General features: G+C 36.8%; 1 protein-coding gene across 1 annotated transcript in view; it reads left to right on the top strand.

The window, feature by feature from the left end:
* Positions 1 to 253: 253 nt before the first annotated feature.
* CMPK1 (cytidine/uridine monophosphate kinase 1) overlaps positions 254 to 18,445 on the top strand; it is a 35,088-nt gene continuing 16,896 nt past the window's right edge. Inside the window, exon 1 of the mRNA XM_081307977.1 lies at positions 254 to 725. Within this exon, the coding sequence (XP_081164103.1) occupies positions 558 to 725 (168 nt within the window). The 5' untranslated portion in view covers positions 254 to 557. The remainder of the gene's footprint in view (positions 726 to 18,445) is intronic.

Below are 18,445 nucleotides of genomic sequence, written 5' to 3'. Positions count from 1 at the left end.
TCCCGCCGGACTCGGTCCATTTCTGCCGGACGCGGCAGTTGTCTGTTTTTGAGTTTATCTTACTTTTTGTCCTAGGTTAAACGTCACCTCTTCAGAAGCCTTCTCTACCCTAACCAAATCATATCTTTGCTTTTCCTTCCTTTATTTCATTCAAAACCATACAGTTGTTTGTACTTGGTTGTTCGGGCATTTATTCATTCGACTGCCCCCCTATTGTGAGCCGAGACAGTGGGTGTGCGCTACCGAGTACCACGCGCCAGCCCCGGAATAGATCTACACACTCCGAAGTCCAGGACGAAATAACCGCAATCTGAGGTCCCTAAACGCCGGCTCCAGCCCGGGATGAGAAAGAAGGGGGTGCGGCCCCGCCGGATGCCACGCGGCGGTACCGCCCACGCACGGCACAGGCTCCGCCCCTTCCGGCCGCGGCGGACGCCCGGGCAGCTACCGCGGCGGGGCCGCGGCGCCCACTCGGCCCGCCCCTTTCTCCACCGGCTCCCGCCCCGCCCCGTTCCGTTCTGCCCGCGCCGCGCCGGGCGCTGTCAGAGACTCGGTGTATGCTGAGGCGCTGCTGCGGCCGGTTGCTGCACGTTCTGGGCCCAAGCTCCCCGCTGCTGACCCGCCTGCCACTTCTCTGCCCTCGCAGCCTCATGAAGCCGCTGGTCGTGTTCGTCCTCGGCGGTCCCGGCGCTGGCAAGGGGACCCAGTGCGCCCGCATCGTCGAGGTGAGGCCCGGGCAGCGGCAGGCTCCCGGGGATTGCGGCGACGCAGTCCGCGCCCCCTGGTCGCGTCCGCGGACTACGCGTCCCGGCGGCCACCGCGCCGCCTGCGTGGCAGCTGCGAGGGGCGCCGGCGCGTGGTGCGCGGTCCTGCCACGGGGGCCGTCGGGGGAGCTTATTCCTGCGCCCCCTCTTCCATGCGTTTGGGGGACCAGATGCGTCTCACAAGTGGGCGGGGAGAAGGCCCGGCGCTGAGGTCAGTGTGCTGCGGGTGTGTGTGGAGGGTGAGGATGGGGAGCGCGGATTTGGGCTCGAGGCCGTGCGCGGCTCTCTAAAGAGGGAGATGGGGTTTTGCTCTCCGCGCTTTTCTGCAGGCCCTTCAAACTTCCAGCCCTTACCCTATAAAGAAGCCCTGCGTGGCAGCGCGCCCTGTGAACTGTGAGTGCTCTTTGGGCCCAATCCACCGCTGGCTTCGGGGCAGTGCCAAGCCGGAGGCTAGATCCTGCCCTGTGGTTGGGAAGGGTGACGGAGCGCTGTATCAAGCTTAAGCTTAGCCTCTGGCCCTGTCGTCAGCTCACGCTTTGTCCTTGGTCAAATCACTTCCTTTCCTGGAGCCTCACCTGTCCCACCTAATAAAGTAAGAGGCTCTGCACCCAGAGTGACTGAAAATGTCAAACACTTCCTAACGCAAAGTTTACGTTTCTGTTTTCTTTCTTTTGCTGTAAGGTGCAATAACTTTACCAGTTAAAATTGACAGAAGCGTGGTTATCTACAGTGATACCATTAAGAAGGATTAATGGACAATTCGGGAAATTTAAAAAATAAAATATCTAGGCCTAGGGTTGTGACTCAGTGGTAGAGCGCTTGCTTAGCATGTGTGAGGCACTGGGTTCTCAGCACCACATATAAATAAATAAATAAAATAAAGGTCTGTCAACAACTAAAAATATATTTTAAAAAACAAACAAAAACAAAATATCTAGAAACAGAAGAGGTGATCTGTGGTGGCGTAAAACACTCAAAAAATCACTGTGAAACTCGGTGACCAACAAAAGTTTTTGACTTAGAACTTGTAAAATGATTTCCTCCTTTTCCAGGATATGGCCTATATTTGCTTTGGGCTTTTAATTCTCTTTGTTCATAAATCAGCTCGTGTCCTATATTTTATTCTGTAGAGACCAGAAAAAGTAAGATGTGTTATGAAGTCATTGTTTTACCGTTGTATTTATAATTATCAATCATTTTTAGGAACTAGTTAAGCCAAAAATAAATACTATTTTTCTCATTTTAATTTTGTTGGGTTTGCACTTTTTAAAAGATAAGTGAGAAGTGGATGATTTCATGTTTTTGTTTTATATATGAAATAATTCACATATAAATAGCATGGTAGGGGGAGGAGCAAAGATTTGAGTCAAACAAATATGTATTCAAACTGTGATTGCAGTTACTGTTTCCCTAACAAGAGAGAGGTTACTTTGAGCTTGAGTTTCCTTTGTAAAAAGGAAGAAAATAGAAATACCTATCCTTTATGGTATTGGTGAATATTAAATGAGGCAAGATATCTTGAACACAGATGCAAATGATTTTTTTTCCGTACTTTAAACTTCGTGATGTTCTTATAGGTTTTTTTTTTTTAATTTTAAGTAGTATTATCTTTTAAAACTTGGTTAATGACTATTTTATTTGTGTACATTTAAGTATTTTCTTTCTGAATGATGAGGTGTCATTAAATGTCCACACACAAATTAATTCTACACATACTACTGGAATTCAAAAATTGGTAATTAAGAGGTTTAAAATATTAGCAGCTATTACTGAACAAAGTAAAGAAGTTAACAGGCTTAAAAGTATAATCAGCTATTACTGAACAAAGAATATTCTTACCAATTATTGAATTCTATGTGAGATATACCTATAATGTATTATATTATTAAGACTTCCTTTTGTGAGTCTATTGAATTTGGTTCAGTATTTTGTTTGTTTGTTTGTTACTAAAGGAATTGAACCTAGGGGTGCTTTATCACTGGGCCACATCCCTAGGGCCTTTTCTTTTTGAGACAGAATCTTTCTGAGTTGTTTAGGGCCTTGCTAAGTTGCTGCTGGTCTCTACTTTGGATTCCTCCTACCTCAGCCTCCTGAGTTCACTGGATTATAGACGTAAACCATTGTACCCAGCCTGGCTCTATTCTTTTTAAATAGGATTCATAAACTGAATTCCAAAAGATAATATTGTTTTGAACTAAGTTATTTTTTTTGTAGGGAAAAAGATATCTGCATCAGTGTTAAATTCTGCAGCTATCATGTTCAAGCTAATTTAGTTCATAGGGTACCTGAAATGTAGCTGAAATAGAATTTTCTTTGGGAAAATTATGTTGATTTCCAGCCCTAGCTACTCTAAGTACATCTGAGTCCTTTCCAAAGAACCTGAGGATGTCCTTCTAAGACCCTGGAACATTGCAGCTAAGGAAAAGGAGTGTGGTTGTAGGAAAGCTGGTACATATTTTTTCCTCTGGAGGCTGCATTCTATTCTGCTAATTGCTTCATAAGAAGGGAAAGGCAAATTTGATAGGATATTCTTCTGAAAATGTTCCCAACTGAGAAGAAAACATGTGAGGAAGTTTTGAGATTAACCTTGCCTGTTTATTCATACTGGTCTTTTTCCAGTTTTTTTTCCCCTAACTAATTATTTCTAAATCTCTGACCTTTTGTACTAAGTTTATTTTTGAAAATTAGCATTTTAAAAATCAGTGCAATGGCACATGCCTGTAATCCAGCAATTTGGAAGCTAAGGCAGGAGGATCATAAGTTTCAGGCTAACCTCAGCAACTTAGTGAGACCCTGTCTCAAAATAAAATATAAAAAGGGCTGGGGATGTGGCTCAGTGGTAAAGCACCCCTAGGTTCAATTCCTGGTACCAATAAATAATCAATCAGTCAGTCAAGCAGTGAAATACTTTACTATTTAAGTGCCCAGAATGGAATTATTTTGTAATGACTTGTTTATTATGGGTGGCTGTGTTATTTTTGAATTTTTATAATTAAGCTTTATTTACATTTGTTTTTATGAACTAAGAGAAATTGTGGGACTATAATCTAAACTTAGTTTTTAAAATAGCAACTATAATTTCTTCCAACAAACACATATAAATTATTTATATGTGTTTGTTGGAAGAAATATTTAAACCTGCTGTCTTACACAGTGTGAACATTTTACTTTCATAAACAAATTATGACTAAGGTTTATATCCGTGCCAAATTGAATTCTGTCGCACCCAAAAAGTATATTTGTCATCTGTGTCATAACTTCCTCATGACCTCTATGTATAATTCGTACTTTTGCATTGCCATCCTACATAATATACCTACAAAAAGTTTGTGATGCTATTGATTTTAAGCATACATAAAGCAGAAACTTGATTTTATTCATTTTTGTGTCTGTATTGTGGAAAATTTTGTCTGGCACATAGTATGTACTTAATAAGTAATTGTTGGATGAATATTAATAGAAGATGTGTGAATCCTCCGAAGATGTTTGAATTTTTAAAAATTGGTCCCTAGGGGGCGCTCAAGTAGTAGTTAGTGCTTTCAATTTTTGGACCAAAAGTGTGAATGAAACCAACCTTTGCCTTCCTTGGATTTCTCATGTGACAACTTGTGTTTATGCTCAGTGAATTAATGGTATGCTGAGCAGATTTTCAAGTTCCTAATTATAAATCCCCAAACAGATTAGCACTCAAAAGAAGGTAGTTAGAAAAAAAAATTCATTGGATGTTAATGTTCAGTATTTAAAAATGGGACTTTTTGCTCTTGGTGGAGTATTGGGTTTTGTTTTTGTTTTTTATGAAATTTTGAATTTTCAGAAAAAGAAATGGTCCACACAATCCTTGGCCCTTCTGAAGCAGTTTCTCATGTCTTGGAATCAAATTAGACATTTCCACCTTCTTTTCCTTTTTCACATTAATTTTCGTGTGGTATTTGTTTTTATTATAGCAACTGCCCACCAAAACAAACAAACAAACAAAAAAACAATCACAAAAGATATGATGTCATTGAAAGGAATGTACCATGATCTCATGTTGAAATTGAGCTAACTTTGAACTGGTAGTTCACATGGTATCTAACTTATATCTTGCTTTGTTTCTTTTGAAAACTTAAACACAGGGCTCTTTTGCGAATTTGCTGTAGTGTTCCAGGGCATCTTGGCTTACAGTTTGGGAACCGTGGCTTAAGTGATATTTCCTTAGTGAAACTCATCCTGACATTTTTAGATTAGGTCAGGTTTCTCATATACCCTCAGGACATTTTATAACATTTATTAGTTTGTTATTTGTCTTCATCTTTTGATTATTTGACTTCTCCATTATAAGCTCTAAAAACCCTGGATTTTAAAACATACAATTGTATCTTTAATATCTAGCACAAAGTCTTGGCATAAATTGATGTTCCATGAATATGTGAGTAGGTTTGAAAGTCAGTTCAGACCTGGAATCCTGTTCCTTTGTGAGTTTTAAAAATTTTTGGCTTTTTAGTTTCCAACACTGAAAACTGGGAATATTAATCTACTTAAATAGAGATCATGAGGATTACCAAGGGAACCATATAATAGAATGAATTCATATATGTCAATATACCTCTCTTTCTTTGCTTATCTATAAATAGTCAATGAAGGAAATGTTTTTAGCAGTGTACTTATTCTTTGTTAGGCATTTTTTCATTACATTGACAAAACATTGATTAAAGGGAGGCACATTTCACAAGTGCCATATCTATATATTGTTTATTAGAGAGGCAATTTGTGGAGTTCTGATCAGATTGCCTGGGTTGAAGTTCACTCTACCATCTACTATGTGTATCACCTTAGTTTAACTTTTCTGCTTCAGTTTCCTTATCTGTAAAATGGTAACAATACACATAGCATCTATGTCATTGGGCATTAACTGAACTAATATGTAAAGGGCTTGGAGCAATGCCTGGTATATGCCAAGTCCTATATAAATGTTAGCTATTACTGCTGTTATCAATTTGGCTGTTCTGTTTCTTTTACCTGTCATTATCCCTTCCGTGACTTTTGATTTGGCTCTCAGATTTATTCTTCCCTACTTTGGAAGCTGTAAAGCCTATTCCTTTTTTTTTTTTTTTTTTTTAAAGTGGTTACCCTAGAAATTTTAAGCACACATTTAAAGTCTAATAATTAATATCTTTACTTTTCTTCAAACAACACAAACACCTTAGGACACTTAGCTCTATATTCTATTCTGTTCTGTTTTCCAGAATTTTAATTTTATGTTGACTATTCTACACAAAATATATGTTAATGTTTTATAGCAAAGATGTAATGTTTGTTTAGAATATCTCCCATGCATTTGTACCATTTTTTTTTTTAAATTCACCATTTCTTTTTGTGCCTCACATCTCCTTTCTGAGGTTGTTTTTCTTTTTAAAGTATATCCTTTGGAGTTTCTTTAATCAGTATAAACTTGTGGCTGGGGATTTTTGCTATTTCCCCTGTGTGGTGAGTTCTTTCTTCCTAGTTCAACCACTGAAGGCATCATTCTTCAGGGGTTCTGACTTTATGTGGAGCTCTGATCCTACCTCCAAGCCTCTACCTTATTTAGGCCTCAGATCTTTGTTGTGGTGGTGTATAGCCTCCATCCTCCATTAAATCTGAGACTCTAAGCCATCAGTGTTTTAGGGATGGGGAGTCCCCAGGGCAGATACAACGCTGGCACTCACTCCAGATTTGTGCTTTCTTATCTGATATCTGAGTTGTTTCTTTACTTTTCTGCCAACTCAATCATGCATTTAAAAAAAATTAATGATATGCATGTGTTGTGATGGGCTCAGGAGGGGTTTCTCTGGGGGAAAAAATGTGTAATTTTTTAACCCCAATCATAATTAGATATCATCTCTTTGTGTTAAGGGAAACTCCACTTCAATATTACTTTTTTCCATTATCTTTATTATTTTTGAAATATCCTTGATTTACACCCTTTAGGTTAAAGTTTCATTGACAATAATTGGTTACCTAAATACCAAGTTCTAGTTAAGATGCTAATGAAAGAGATCTCTAGTCACTGAAAGATCTCTAGTCCAAAGTCACACGGGAGTACAGGCATTTAACAATCGGCCTTCTGAACTGAAACTCAAAGCACTTCAGGGAAGTTGCTCTATTAGGAGGACTTTTTGACCAGATTTGAGAATGAGGATGGGGAGAGAGAATAACTGTCTTATTCTTTGGTTCATGTTGTCCTGGTCATACTGACTCTGGTTACCTTAAAGCTACTTACAGTATAGCCCAATTGCCATTGTGTATTTGCTCTGGCATTTCAGTTGCTTTAACTTGTAAATCAAGAACATTTTTACAGACTAAACATGTGATAAGAACATTTTGAACTTAATAGAGAACAGGTGTCATTGACATAGTGCTTGCTGACAGTTTTATCCTGCCTGGTGAGTAAAGTTAACAAAACATCACTTTAAAAAAAAAAAAAAAAACTTGTTACTCAGAAATTTTTACTTTGAGGGGACTGGGTCCATGAAACACATTTCATGCCTGGTTTTCATCAGTCTTTTCCAAAAGACTTGAAAGTTGGTTCCATTTACCACTAGCCAGATAGCCCATACCAACAAGTAGTTAAATATGCCTAAATTTAGGACTACACAAAAGATTGCTTCCCTTTCCATTTTCTGTATAGAGCTTTCAGAATGTATTAGTCATTGATATTTGCTATTGAAGAGTATTATGTGTTTAATTTAAGCCATGGGATTTACCTTTTAATTATGTATTGTTTACATAGATAATAACATGAATCTTCATTTTCTTGGTGTCTATTGAGAATACAAAGAAAGCCTAGTAGATATTTTGATTATCTAATTGGAACTGACTTGATGCCTAATATAAATTTTCAGATAGTGGGAAATTTTCTTTGCCTGTTAGGATGAAGCAAGGATAGTCAAAATCAGACTGAATCAAGGCGGGTCAAATATACCTGGATTTTTATGTGTGGATTCAGTAAGTTCCTGATTACTTCTGTATGCCAGGATTTATTAGAATCCAGCAACTTTGGGTCTCTCTCTCTCTTTCTCTCTCTCTTTTTTTCCCCAGACATTCATCATTAAACTCTGGTATTCAAAGACCATGGTAGCTTAGAGGTGAAAGTCTTTGCATCTCTACATGGGTCACTGAGGGGCTACCTTACAGGCCCACTGAAGAATAATAGTCACTAAGAGTCAGGAGACCTGGGTTCAAGTGCCAGCTTTCCACTACTGACAAGCCAGCATATCTGTTTCCTCTTTTGTAAAATGGAGCCTTTTACAAAAGGGGATAGGTGGTGTTGCCAGTCCTAAAACAGATTTGTATCTCAAGACTTCAGTGTTAGCATATAACCCAGTCTAGCCAAAAGGCAAATTACCCAGTTACCCTGAGTGTATGTGCCTTTCCTGTTCTATACTGTATGAATGGGAGTACCAATAAATTTAATAGATTCCCTTCTGTATTTTGTGTTTTCGTAGAACTTTAGAGTGGTACCAAGGATCCTGAAACTTTGAGAAAAGAAATAGTTTTTGAAATGTAACAATTTTATGTGTGTGTTTATAAAATATATGTAGATATATATTAAATATTCATTTTTTAGTTGTAGTTGGACACAATACCTTTATTTTATTTATTTATTTTTATGTGGTGCTGAGGATTGAACCCAGGGCCTCACATGTGTTAGGCCAGTGCTCTACCGCTGAGCCATAACCCCAGCCCCTAAAATATTTTAAAAGGATATTAGGGCTAACTTCTTATAGTATAACAAAGGTTTAGAAAGAATGTAGACTTTGAAGTCAGATATTGGTTTGGATCTCTGTCTAGCATCTGTGGCTATATTGATTTTTTTTTGATTCTGTATCTTCATTTGAAAACAATATCATCTGGGTTGTTATAAAGGTTAAATGAAGTAATGCTTATACAGTACATGGCACTCAGTGTGCAAATGGTGACTGTTATTATTTTAGAAAAGACCTATAGGAAAGAGATCAAAAAGTAATTTGTACAAAAGTAGTTATGGGGAGAATGATATCTCCATTGTTTACTAATGATACACTAATCAGTTAACAGATTTTTAAAAATCTGTATGGTATTTTAGGGTCTATTGAATAAGAAAAAAATTTTCTACTTAGTGTTTTGAATTAGATTTTTGCATTTTAGAAAAGATAAATGGATTTAAGGAAAAGTTTAAGGTGTAAATGCTATTTATATTCATAATAGTTAGTAAATGGGACTAATGACCTCATAGTCACATAAGTATCATAAGTTACTACTATATATCTTATCGTGTTAGTTTTTTTTTTTTTTTTGTAATGGTGCTGGGGATTTGTGTTAGTTTTTTAAATTGTAAAATATGACATGAAATTTTGCTGTTTAAGTGTACAGTTCAGCATTAATTGCCTTTGCAATGTGAATGTATAACTATTGCCACTATATATTTCTAAAAATTTTTTGTCACCCAAACAAAAGCTAACCATTAGCAGAAACTTTGTTTTCCTTTTTCCCAGCCCCTATTAATTTCTAATCTATTTTTTGTCTCTCTGAACTTGCTTGTTCTAAGTACCTCATGTAAGTGGAATCATACTTGTCATTTTGTGTCTGCCTTATTTCACTTAATATTATAAAGTGTTCATCTGCGCTGGCATGTGTTAGAACTTCATTTCTTTTTGTAACTGAATAATGTTCCATTGTATGTATGTACCATATTTTGCTTATACATTCATCTGTTGATGAAATGCTTGAGTCGTTTCCTCCTTTCCCTATTATGAATAATGTTTCAGTCTACATTGTTGTACAAACATTTGTTTGAGTCCCTGTTTTCAGTTCTTTGGAATATATATATCTAGTAGTGGAATTTTTTTAGTTCATATGGTAATTTTGTGTTTAACTTGTTGAGGAACCACCAAACTGTTTTCTAAGGCAGCTACACTATTTTACATTCCTAGGAGCAATGTACAAGGATTCTCTTCTTCACCAGCACTTTCTGTTTTCTTGTTATTATTTTTAAAATTATGACCATCTAGTAGTTGTGAAGTAGTATTGTTTTCAGAATACTGTATCTTAAAAGTTATCTTTGCTCATTTTTTATTGTTATATATCTTCTTATGGAATTATGAAGCTTATGTATTTTAGATACAAGTCCTTTATCCAGATACATGATTTGCAGAAATTTTCTCCCATCCTGTGGATTTTTTAATTTTCTTGTAAGTGTCCATGAAATAAAAAAGTTAATATTGTTGAGGTCTTACATCTTGCACATTAGAATTTACAGTTCTCTCTTGTGGTACAGAGATGAAAAGACTGATAAGTTAGTCTGAAACTAAAAAAGAGGTATAATTGATAAATGTGTATATTGTGCTTGGGACATGGGAGTGGAAAAGAGAGGGGATAGTGATAGATGGAAAGTAAGAAGGTGGGACAGAAAGGGTCTCATTACTTTGATTTCAGGATATAGTGGGTTCTAGTTAATTAAGTCAGATTAGTAGTTTAGGAGAAGGTGTTCATTTACAAATGGTTTTCAGATCTCTTCCTATTGTGTTGTCATGGCAGGAAGGAAAATGTTATACAAAATTTTCCCATGAAGCTTAGCACTTCAGAGGGCATTTTACTTGATAAAATTAGGTTCTAATCAAGAATTAGTAGCAACCCCTTATATTCTACCCTATCATATAAAAATGGCACAGCTGTCAACATTAAATCCTAGGCTGGGTTAAGATTTGATTGCTATATCATCAAAATGTATATTCCTACATTGACTTTAATTTTAGATTGAACAAAATGTATTCATAAAGGTAAATTTTATACTAAAATTTTAAAAACATGTACTACTTTTCAAAGCCAAATAATGATTTTTTTCTCACACTTTCTTCAATTAAAACAGGTTGTTAAACTAAAAATGCAGGTGATTCTTTAATGTCTAAGCAGTGATACATATTCTTTAAAGTGAATGAGAAAGTTGCTTGGCATAATAAACTTCTGAAAGTGCTCCAACAGCTTATTCTGGAGACCAATAGTGTGGGTATATTTTCTGTGCCATAGAAATGGCATTTCCAGAACATCCTGTTTGTAATTTTGAACTCCAGTGTCTAAAGTAGGGCGGCTTCATTGAATATATTTTTTGTTTCTTAACCTTTTCTGCTATGCCTTTTGGATTCTCTCAACTGAGTATGTCTCTAAATTGCCATCTGTTTCTAGTCTATGAAACTGGACTGTTTTCTGTCTCACTCTACAACTCCTGACTTCATGCCCACGCAGAGTGTTTCTGTGTTGCTATATTATACTTTTGTTTTTCCTTTGTTTAAGGGGTGGATCACTTTCCAGAGAAATTTTTGTCTAAACATTTGAATTGATTTTTGGTTTTAGAGCAATTCCCCGATATCTTATCATTAAAACTGTTATTTTCTTTATGTGTGAGGAGTTAGGTACTGGGAGTTGAACCAAGGGGCCTTCTACTACAAGATACATCCTTTGCTTTTTTTTTAATTTTTGAGACAGAACCTCACTAAATTGCCACAGCTGGCTTTGAACTTGGAATCCTCCTGTCATGGCCTCTTAAGTAGCAGGGATTATAGGCATGTAGAAAGGCTATTTTCTACAATGATTTAGTTTTACAGTTTAAATAAATTTTTAATTGTGAAAGTTGTTTTCCTTTTTTTATTTCCTTGAGATTAGATGGTGTTTTTTTATATTGAGATTCTTTGGAGCAGGGCTGGGGATCAGACCCAGGGCTTTGGTTTTATTTATGTCCTAAAGTAAGGTGTTTTTAGTTTCTTAATATAATTCTTACACATTTAATTTTAGGTTTATTCCTAAATTTAAGTTTTTATTGACATTTTTAATAGAATCTTTTAAATGTGTTTTCTTTAATTAGTCACTGCTAGTAGGTTGAAAAGCTGTTGATGTATTTGCTTATAAAAAGAGCCAGATGTGGTGGCTCACACCTGTAATTCCAGCAACTAAGGAGGCTAAGGCAGGAGAATAGCAAGTTTGAGGCTAGCCTCAACAACTTAGCAAGACCTGTCTCAAAATTAAAAAATTAAAAGGACTGGGAGTATAGTTCAATGGTAGAGCACCCCTAGGTTCAATCCCCAGTACTGAGGGCTTGGGGAGGGATGAAAACAGAAAATAAAAACAAAAAAGAAGTAAGCAAGATAATCTTTTGCTGGTTCTCATAAGCTTTTTAATATCCTCCAGTATATCCCTGATGCTGATTTTTAGAACCTCTGTTTAAGGCTATTTACATAATGAGCTGGATTTTCATATTCTACAATATTTATTGTATTGTTGTACTTCTAAGTTTGCTCCTTTTTTGAATACATTTTATTTGATGTTGAGCTGGTTTGATAGTTCTGTTCCTTTATTGGTGTGTAATTTATCCACTTGTTATTTTGGACTTTGCTCCAAAATAAACTGATTATGAGTAAAAGGTATGTTTGTCTAACTCTTTTCTGATTGGAGTGTTCTCATAGTAGGTCTTGAATCTAATAGTGTATAGTCCATGATTTTAGGAGTATGTGTTTCAGAAGATTCTTCTGGTTGTTAGAACTAGGAATGATATTTTGTTGTGGCTGGTAGTATAGTATTCATGTTATTTCTGATAGTATAGATAGTGTTTCTGTTTACAAAATAAAGACTTGAGAAACTGGGCATGGTGATACATCCCTATAATCCCAGGTACTTGGGGAGGCTTAAGTGGGAGGATCACAATCTAGAGACCAGCCTGAGTAAGGTAGTAACATGTTGCCTGTCCCCACCAGCCCTCCAGAACAAAAGACCAAGAAAGGTTAAATTTCCCAGTGTCACACTGGGCTGTGGTGGAGTTTAGTTATAAAGCTTTTAGTTTTAGTTATAAAATCATGAACACGCTTGTTCAGCATACTAAGTATTTTTACTTTATTCACCCTTTTCATGTTCTTAGATGAATTCTGTGTTTCTTTAATTGTATTTCCCCATTTGTTTGGTCATTTTGCCAGTGCTCAGATATTTTGTTTGCATATTATTGTCATTCAGAGTTTTATCTTTGTATATTTTTGTCAAGTGTTGATTCTTAAATCTAAATTTTTTTTCTTAAAGAGTATTTGAGCTATTAAAATGCTATCATTTCTCCTTCCTCTTTTCTCCTTTATAGGATTCTGATGAGTCTCTTTATAAGCAGCATTCTCAAGGAGTTGCATCTCTTAGGCTGACTTTTTTGTTTTTGATTTTTCCCAGGGTGAATTCCATTCTCATTTTAATTTTATTAGTCCCTTTAAAATAAGAAACAAGTACAATTTGGTCAGCTTAGTGGTTGTTGAGAAACCTCTGTTTTATTAGGGCTTCATCAGTCAGATGTATATAAAGACCAGTGTTACCATTGCTTGTAGACCTTCTTGAAGTGCTTTCATAGGAATGAAATTAACTGAATTCTAGTCTTAGGTCACTTGCCAGTTTGGGTTGTAGTGATATGGGAGGGACTTCTTAAGATACTACTTTTGCCCAGAAATGAGATGAGTATGTAGATTGTAGGCTTTGTAGTGATAATAAAAATTGATTATTTAATTAACAAAACTGTGGGTGTTTTCTAAGAGTAATAAGACCTGTCTGCCTATTCATTAATGCTGGAAGTTTTCACATGATCATCTATGAACTCCTGAGCTATATCCCTAGTCCTCTTGATTTTCAATTTTGAGACAAAGTCTTGCTAAATTGCTGAGACTGGCCTTGAATTTGGTCTTCTCCCTCAGCATCCTTAGTCCCTGGGATTCCAAGCTTGTGCCACCACTTCCTGCTTGGTCTTCCTCTTTGATCCATTTTCCATTTGTTTCCAATGTAGGAAATGCAAATTCATTCAGAATGATGGAGATGAGTTAAGAAATACAAGTACTGGAATTGACCAATATGAATGAAAAGGAGTGTGAAAATTTCAATTCTCATTTGCTATAAGGACCATTTGGTATGTAAGTAAAATACCATAATCCTCAATTATGTGAGAAGCTTTCTGCAAAATGTTGGAGGGATATCCAGGTCTTAAAAACCTGGTGACTCCTAACTCAGTTTTTCTTCAAGTCTATTATTCGGCTTTCTTGCTATTGCTTCTGAACAATCTACTTTTTCCCAAGCAGACACAGTTGATATAGATTAGTAAAGTTGTGGAAATATGAAGAATTTCCTTTATTTTTAGTAGTAGAATTCAAGTCATTTTAGAAATGCAAGTCACTATTATGTCTTTTTTAAAAATATTTTTTAAAGGGGCTCGGAGTGTGGCTCAAGTGGTAGCACGCTCGCCTGGCATGCGTGTGGCACTGGGTTCGATCCTCAGCACCACATAAAAATAAAATAAAGATATTGTGTCCACCTAAAATTAAAAAATAAACATAAAAAATATTTTTTAAGTTGTACATGGACATAATATCTTTATTTTTTTTATTTTTTATGTGCTGAGGATCAAACCCAGTGCCTCACACAGTGAGGGACCCCTCTACTACTGAGCTACAACCCCAGCCCTCACTATTACATCTTTTGTAAATACAAACTGTTTATCTCCTCTGAATCAGCTTACTGCCCAGCACTTTGTAAACGTTTAATAAATATTTGTAGATTTAAAATAAGTTCAAAATGTTGCTTAAGTTTTTTTACATAAAGATCAAAACATTTAGAAAAATGAAATGGGGCTGTAATTGTCTGCATTTGAATAGATTATCTCCTTCCTCTTTTCTCCTTTACAGGATTGTAAGCTTTAAATATCATTCTCTAATCATAGGAAAATATGCTACATGTTAATTTGAAGTATGTCTGCTAATGCTTCTTGCTTAAAAGTTTTAACTTAATTTATAAATTCTATACTTTATAGTTAATGTGGATTCATAATTAAATAGGTATCATTAAATGCAATACACATATTTAGAAATTCAGTGAGCACCAACTGAAAATGAGATTGGAAATCAACTAGCAATTTAAGTCAGATATTACATTCAGCTTTTCTCCCACTGGATCTAGACTTTTTCTTGCTATTTTTTTAAAAATTATTTTTAGTTGAGGATGGACACAATGCCTTTATTTTATTTATTTTTATGTGGTGCTGAGGATCGAACCCAGTGCCTCACACATGCAAGGCAAGTGCTCTACCACCGAACTATGACTCCAACTCCTTTCTTTGTTTTTTATGTTTTCCCCATAGTGCTGGGGCTTGTAAAATGTTGGAGGGATATCCAGGTCTTGCACATGCTAAGCAAGCACTATGTCACTGAGCTACAGCCCCAAGCCCTAGGATTTTTCTTCTTCTTTTTCTTGTTTTTTTTTTTTTAATATATATTTTTAGTTGTTGATGGACCTTTTTTTAATTCACCTATTTATATGAAACTGGAAGCCAGTGCCCCACACACGCCAGGCACTGAGCCACAACCCCAGCCCCATAGGTTCTTTATCTATCTATCTATCTATCTATCTATCTATGAATGACAGTGGAATGCATTACAATTCTTATTACACATATACAACACAATTTTTCATGTCTCTGGTATATACAAAGTATATTCACACCAACTTGTGTCTTCATACATGTACTTTGGATAATAATGATCATCACATTCCACCATCATTAATAACTCCATGCCCCCTTCCTTCCCCTCCAACCCCTTTGCCTTATCTAGAGTTCATTTATTCCTCCCAGAGGCATTTTCTTAACAGTGCTTTTTCTTAATGGTAATTATAGTAGGAAAAACTGTTTTTAATCCTCTGTGGATGGACTGGAAGGAACCCTAGAAAGTTGGCAAATAAGTACCTGGGCACTGTTATGATTATTATTAATATTTTCAACACTATCAACCACATTTATTTTCTTGACATTTACAGACTGCTACAGGCCATAACATAAGAATATACATTCCTTTTTTAAATTGGTGCAATATAATTGTATATAATAGAGGGATTCGTTTTGCTATATTTGTACATGTACATAATGAAATTTGATCAATCTTATTCTCCAGTTTTTCCTTCCCCTTCACCCTCCTTCAATCCCCTTGCTATATTCTACTGATCTCCTCCTCCTCCTCCTCCTCCTTCTCATTATTATTATTATTATTAATGTGTTACAACTAATAAAAGCAGGATTCATTGTGTATATTCTTTCATACATGGACATAGCATAATTTGGTAGATTTAATTCCCCAATATTTCTCCAGGCACTGTGATCTTATAGTCAAAGAAAAGTAAATTTTCCAGGACTGGCAAGTGTATTCATGGAATATCTTTATATGACATTGTTTAGATTAATTGGGGAAATTCTATTAGCTTTGCCTTTGAAACAAATGATACCCTCACAAAAGTGTCCTGGCATGTTGTAGGCTGTAAAACAATTGTTTGCAACAGGTACCAGACTGGTGAGTATAGATGACTCTTCATAGCACCCATAGCATTTCTTGAATGTTCTATGGAAGGTGAATTGTCAACAGCCATCATGTAGGTTTTTTTTAAAATGCTGATATTTTATTTTGGAGGTACAAACCCAGAACATTAGTGGTGAGAAAATGGAAGCAAGGCAGGGGTGAACGGTAGGTAATGCAGTGATTGTTTCCAAGCTGGACACTGCTTCATGACAAGCCTTGAAGAGGCCTAGCATGCATATGCCCTGCCTACTTGGGAATCTCTCCAGAGGCTTGGCTGTATGGGAGAAATAATGCCTTATAGCAATTCATGGAAGGGAGAGAAGGCAGAATTCATCCACATGGCTTTCTCCTACCTCCCATTTCCCATTAGTCAAAATTTTCCTCTGTGAGTATTAATTGCCCTACACTTCAAGGTTGCTGTGGCTACATGGGATGCCAAACTCCATGCCCTATGATGGGACATTCTATGAGTCTGGAAGAGGTAAACTCTGAGCATGTGGATCATGAGTGACAAAGATAATCTTATATAGCTGGTGTGGTGGCACATGCCTGTAATCCCATTGGCTTGGGAGGCTGAAACAGGAGGATTGCAAGTTCAAAGCTAGCCTCAGCAATTTAGCAAGACCCTAAGTAACTTAGTGAGAATGTGTCTCAAAAGTAAAAAAAAAATAAAAAGGGCTGGGGATGTGGCTCAGTGGTTAAGCACCTAGGGGTTCAGTCCCTGGTAGCAAAAAAAACTAAACAAAACCCAAAACCCCAAACCTCCAAAAAACAAAAGCCAAAAAACTGGTACCCTACATATAACATGTCCAGTATAGGCCAGTACTATTTTTTCCATTTTCCAGAAGGGGAAATAAGGATAGTGATCACAGATCCTTTCTAAGATCACATGGCTAATGAGTGGAAAGTTCAAGATTTGAACATAGTCTGGCTCTGGAAAGACCAGACTTTGGATTTTATGTAGTAGCAAAGGAGAGTCACTAAAAGGTTTCAGGTCAGGGAGTGACTTGATAAAGAGCTTTTCAGACAAACTCTCAATCTCCATTGTGGGGGCTGGGTTTGTGGTTGAGTGCCCCATTGAGTGCTTGCTTAGCACGTTCGAAGCCCTGTGTTCAGTCCTCAGCACCACATAAAAATAAATAAACAAAACAAAGGTATTGTGTCCAACTACAGCTAAGAAAAATAAATATTAAAAAAAAATCTCCATTGTGCTCATCTTCCTGTCTGACAACACTTATAATAATAGGTATCCCCATCGAGGTAAGGCCATTCAAGATAGGCTTTGAGGGGTTTGAGGAACTCTGATGGAGTTCAGAGCTTCATCTGGGCTTTGACATTGCCTCTTTTTTTTTAAATTATTTTTTTAGTTGTTGATGGACCTTTATTATATTTATTTATGTGCAGTTCTGAGACTTGAACCCAGTGCCTCACACCTGCTAGGCAAGTGCTATACCACTGAGCTACAACACCAGCCCTTGATGTTGCCTCTTAACCTTTGTCTTCACCTAAGCCTGCTCCTACCAAGAGATGAGGCAGGCAGAACCTGAGTAGAAAAGCAAAAATGAGAGGAAGAGATGGACCTTAAGATCAGGAGCAATAGGACCATCTGTCTGTCCACTACTGGCTTGCGGGTCTGGGGATCCTGGCAGCCCCAACATATGGATTTTAAGGTTCACTAATCTTAAAGAGAATACAAAGTAAACTTGGTCTTAAATACTTCATAGATGTTCATTTAAAAGACACATAGTAGTTTTGATTTGCTATGTCCACAATGTCTCCTATGCATGGAGCTCCACAGAGAGCTCCCCTGCTGAGCGAGCATAACCTTGCTTTGGATGACTTGATACTGGACTACATGAACCTGTTAGTATGATCTCCAGTATGTGAGGCCTCTTGCTTAAGCTAAAGTGATACACTTGGGTCACTGTTTGCTGTTCCTTCATTCAGCTTTTCCAGTTCCCTAAGGGAATACCCTGAGCCTAACTCTACCCCACCTGCTGTTGGGGGAATGCAGTTCATATTTGTAGATATATTCACTTGTTTTCTTGTTGAAACTAGTTAATAAAGTTTTTAAATGTGGTTGTAAAACAAAATTAAAACATTTTACTCTGTTGCTTTAAAAATATATTTGTATCTAGTATTTCTGCTTCCTTCCTTCTGTGTAATGTAGAAGGTTCAGTAGCACTATCCATGGTCCTTTCTAATTGCCACATTAATAAGAGGTGCCTGGCATCTGGATCTCTTTCTACATTTAGGAACTTTCTATTTATGCATCATTTGTGTGTTGAACATTTTTGTTTTTATTGTTCACATAGAACTACATAATCTGAT

The sequence above is a fragment of the Spermophilus citellus genome (assembly GCF_964194105.1).
Source record: "Spermophilus citellus genome assembly, chromosome: 9".
In the NCBI taxonomy this organism is placed as follows: domain Eukaryota; kingdom Metazoa; phylum Chordata; class Mammalia; order Rodentia; family Sciuridae; genus Spermophilus; species Spermophilus citellus.
Note: the sequence above shows the minus strand (reverse complement) of the source record. Positions and strands in the feature narration are given on the sequence as shown.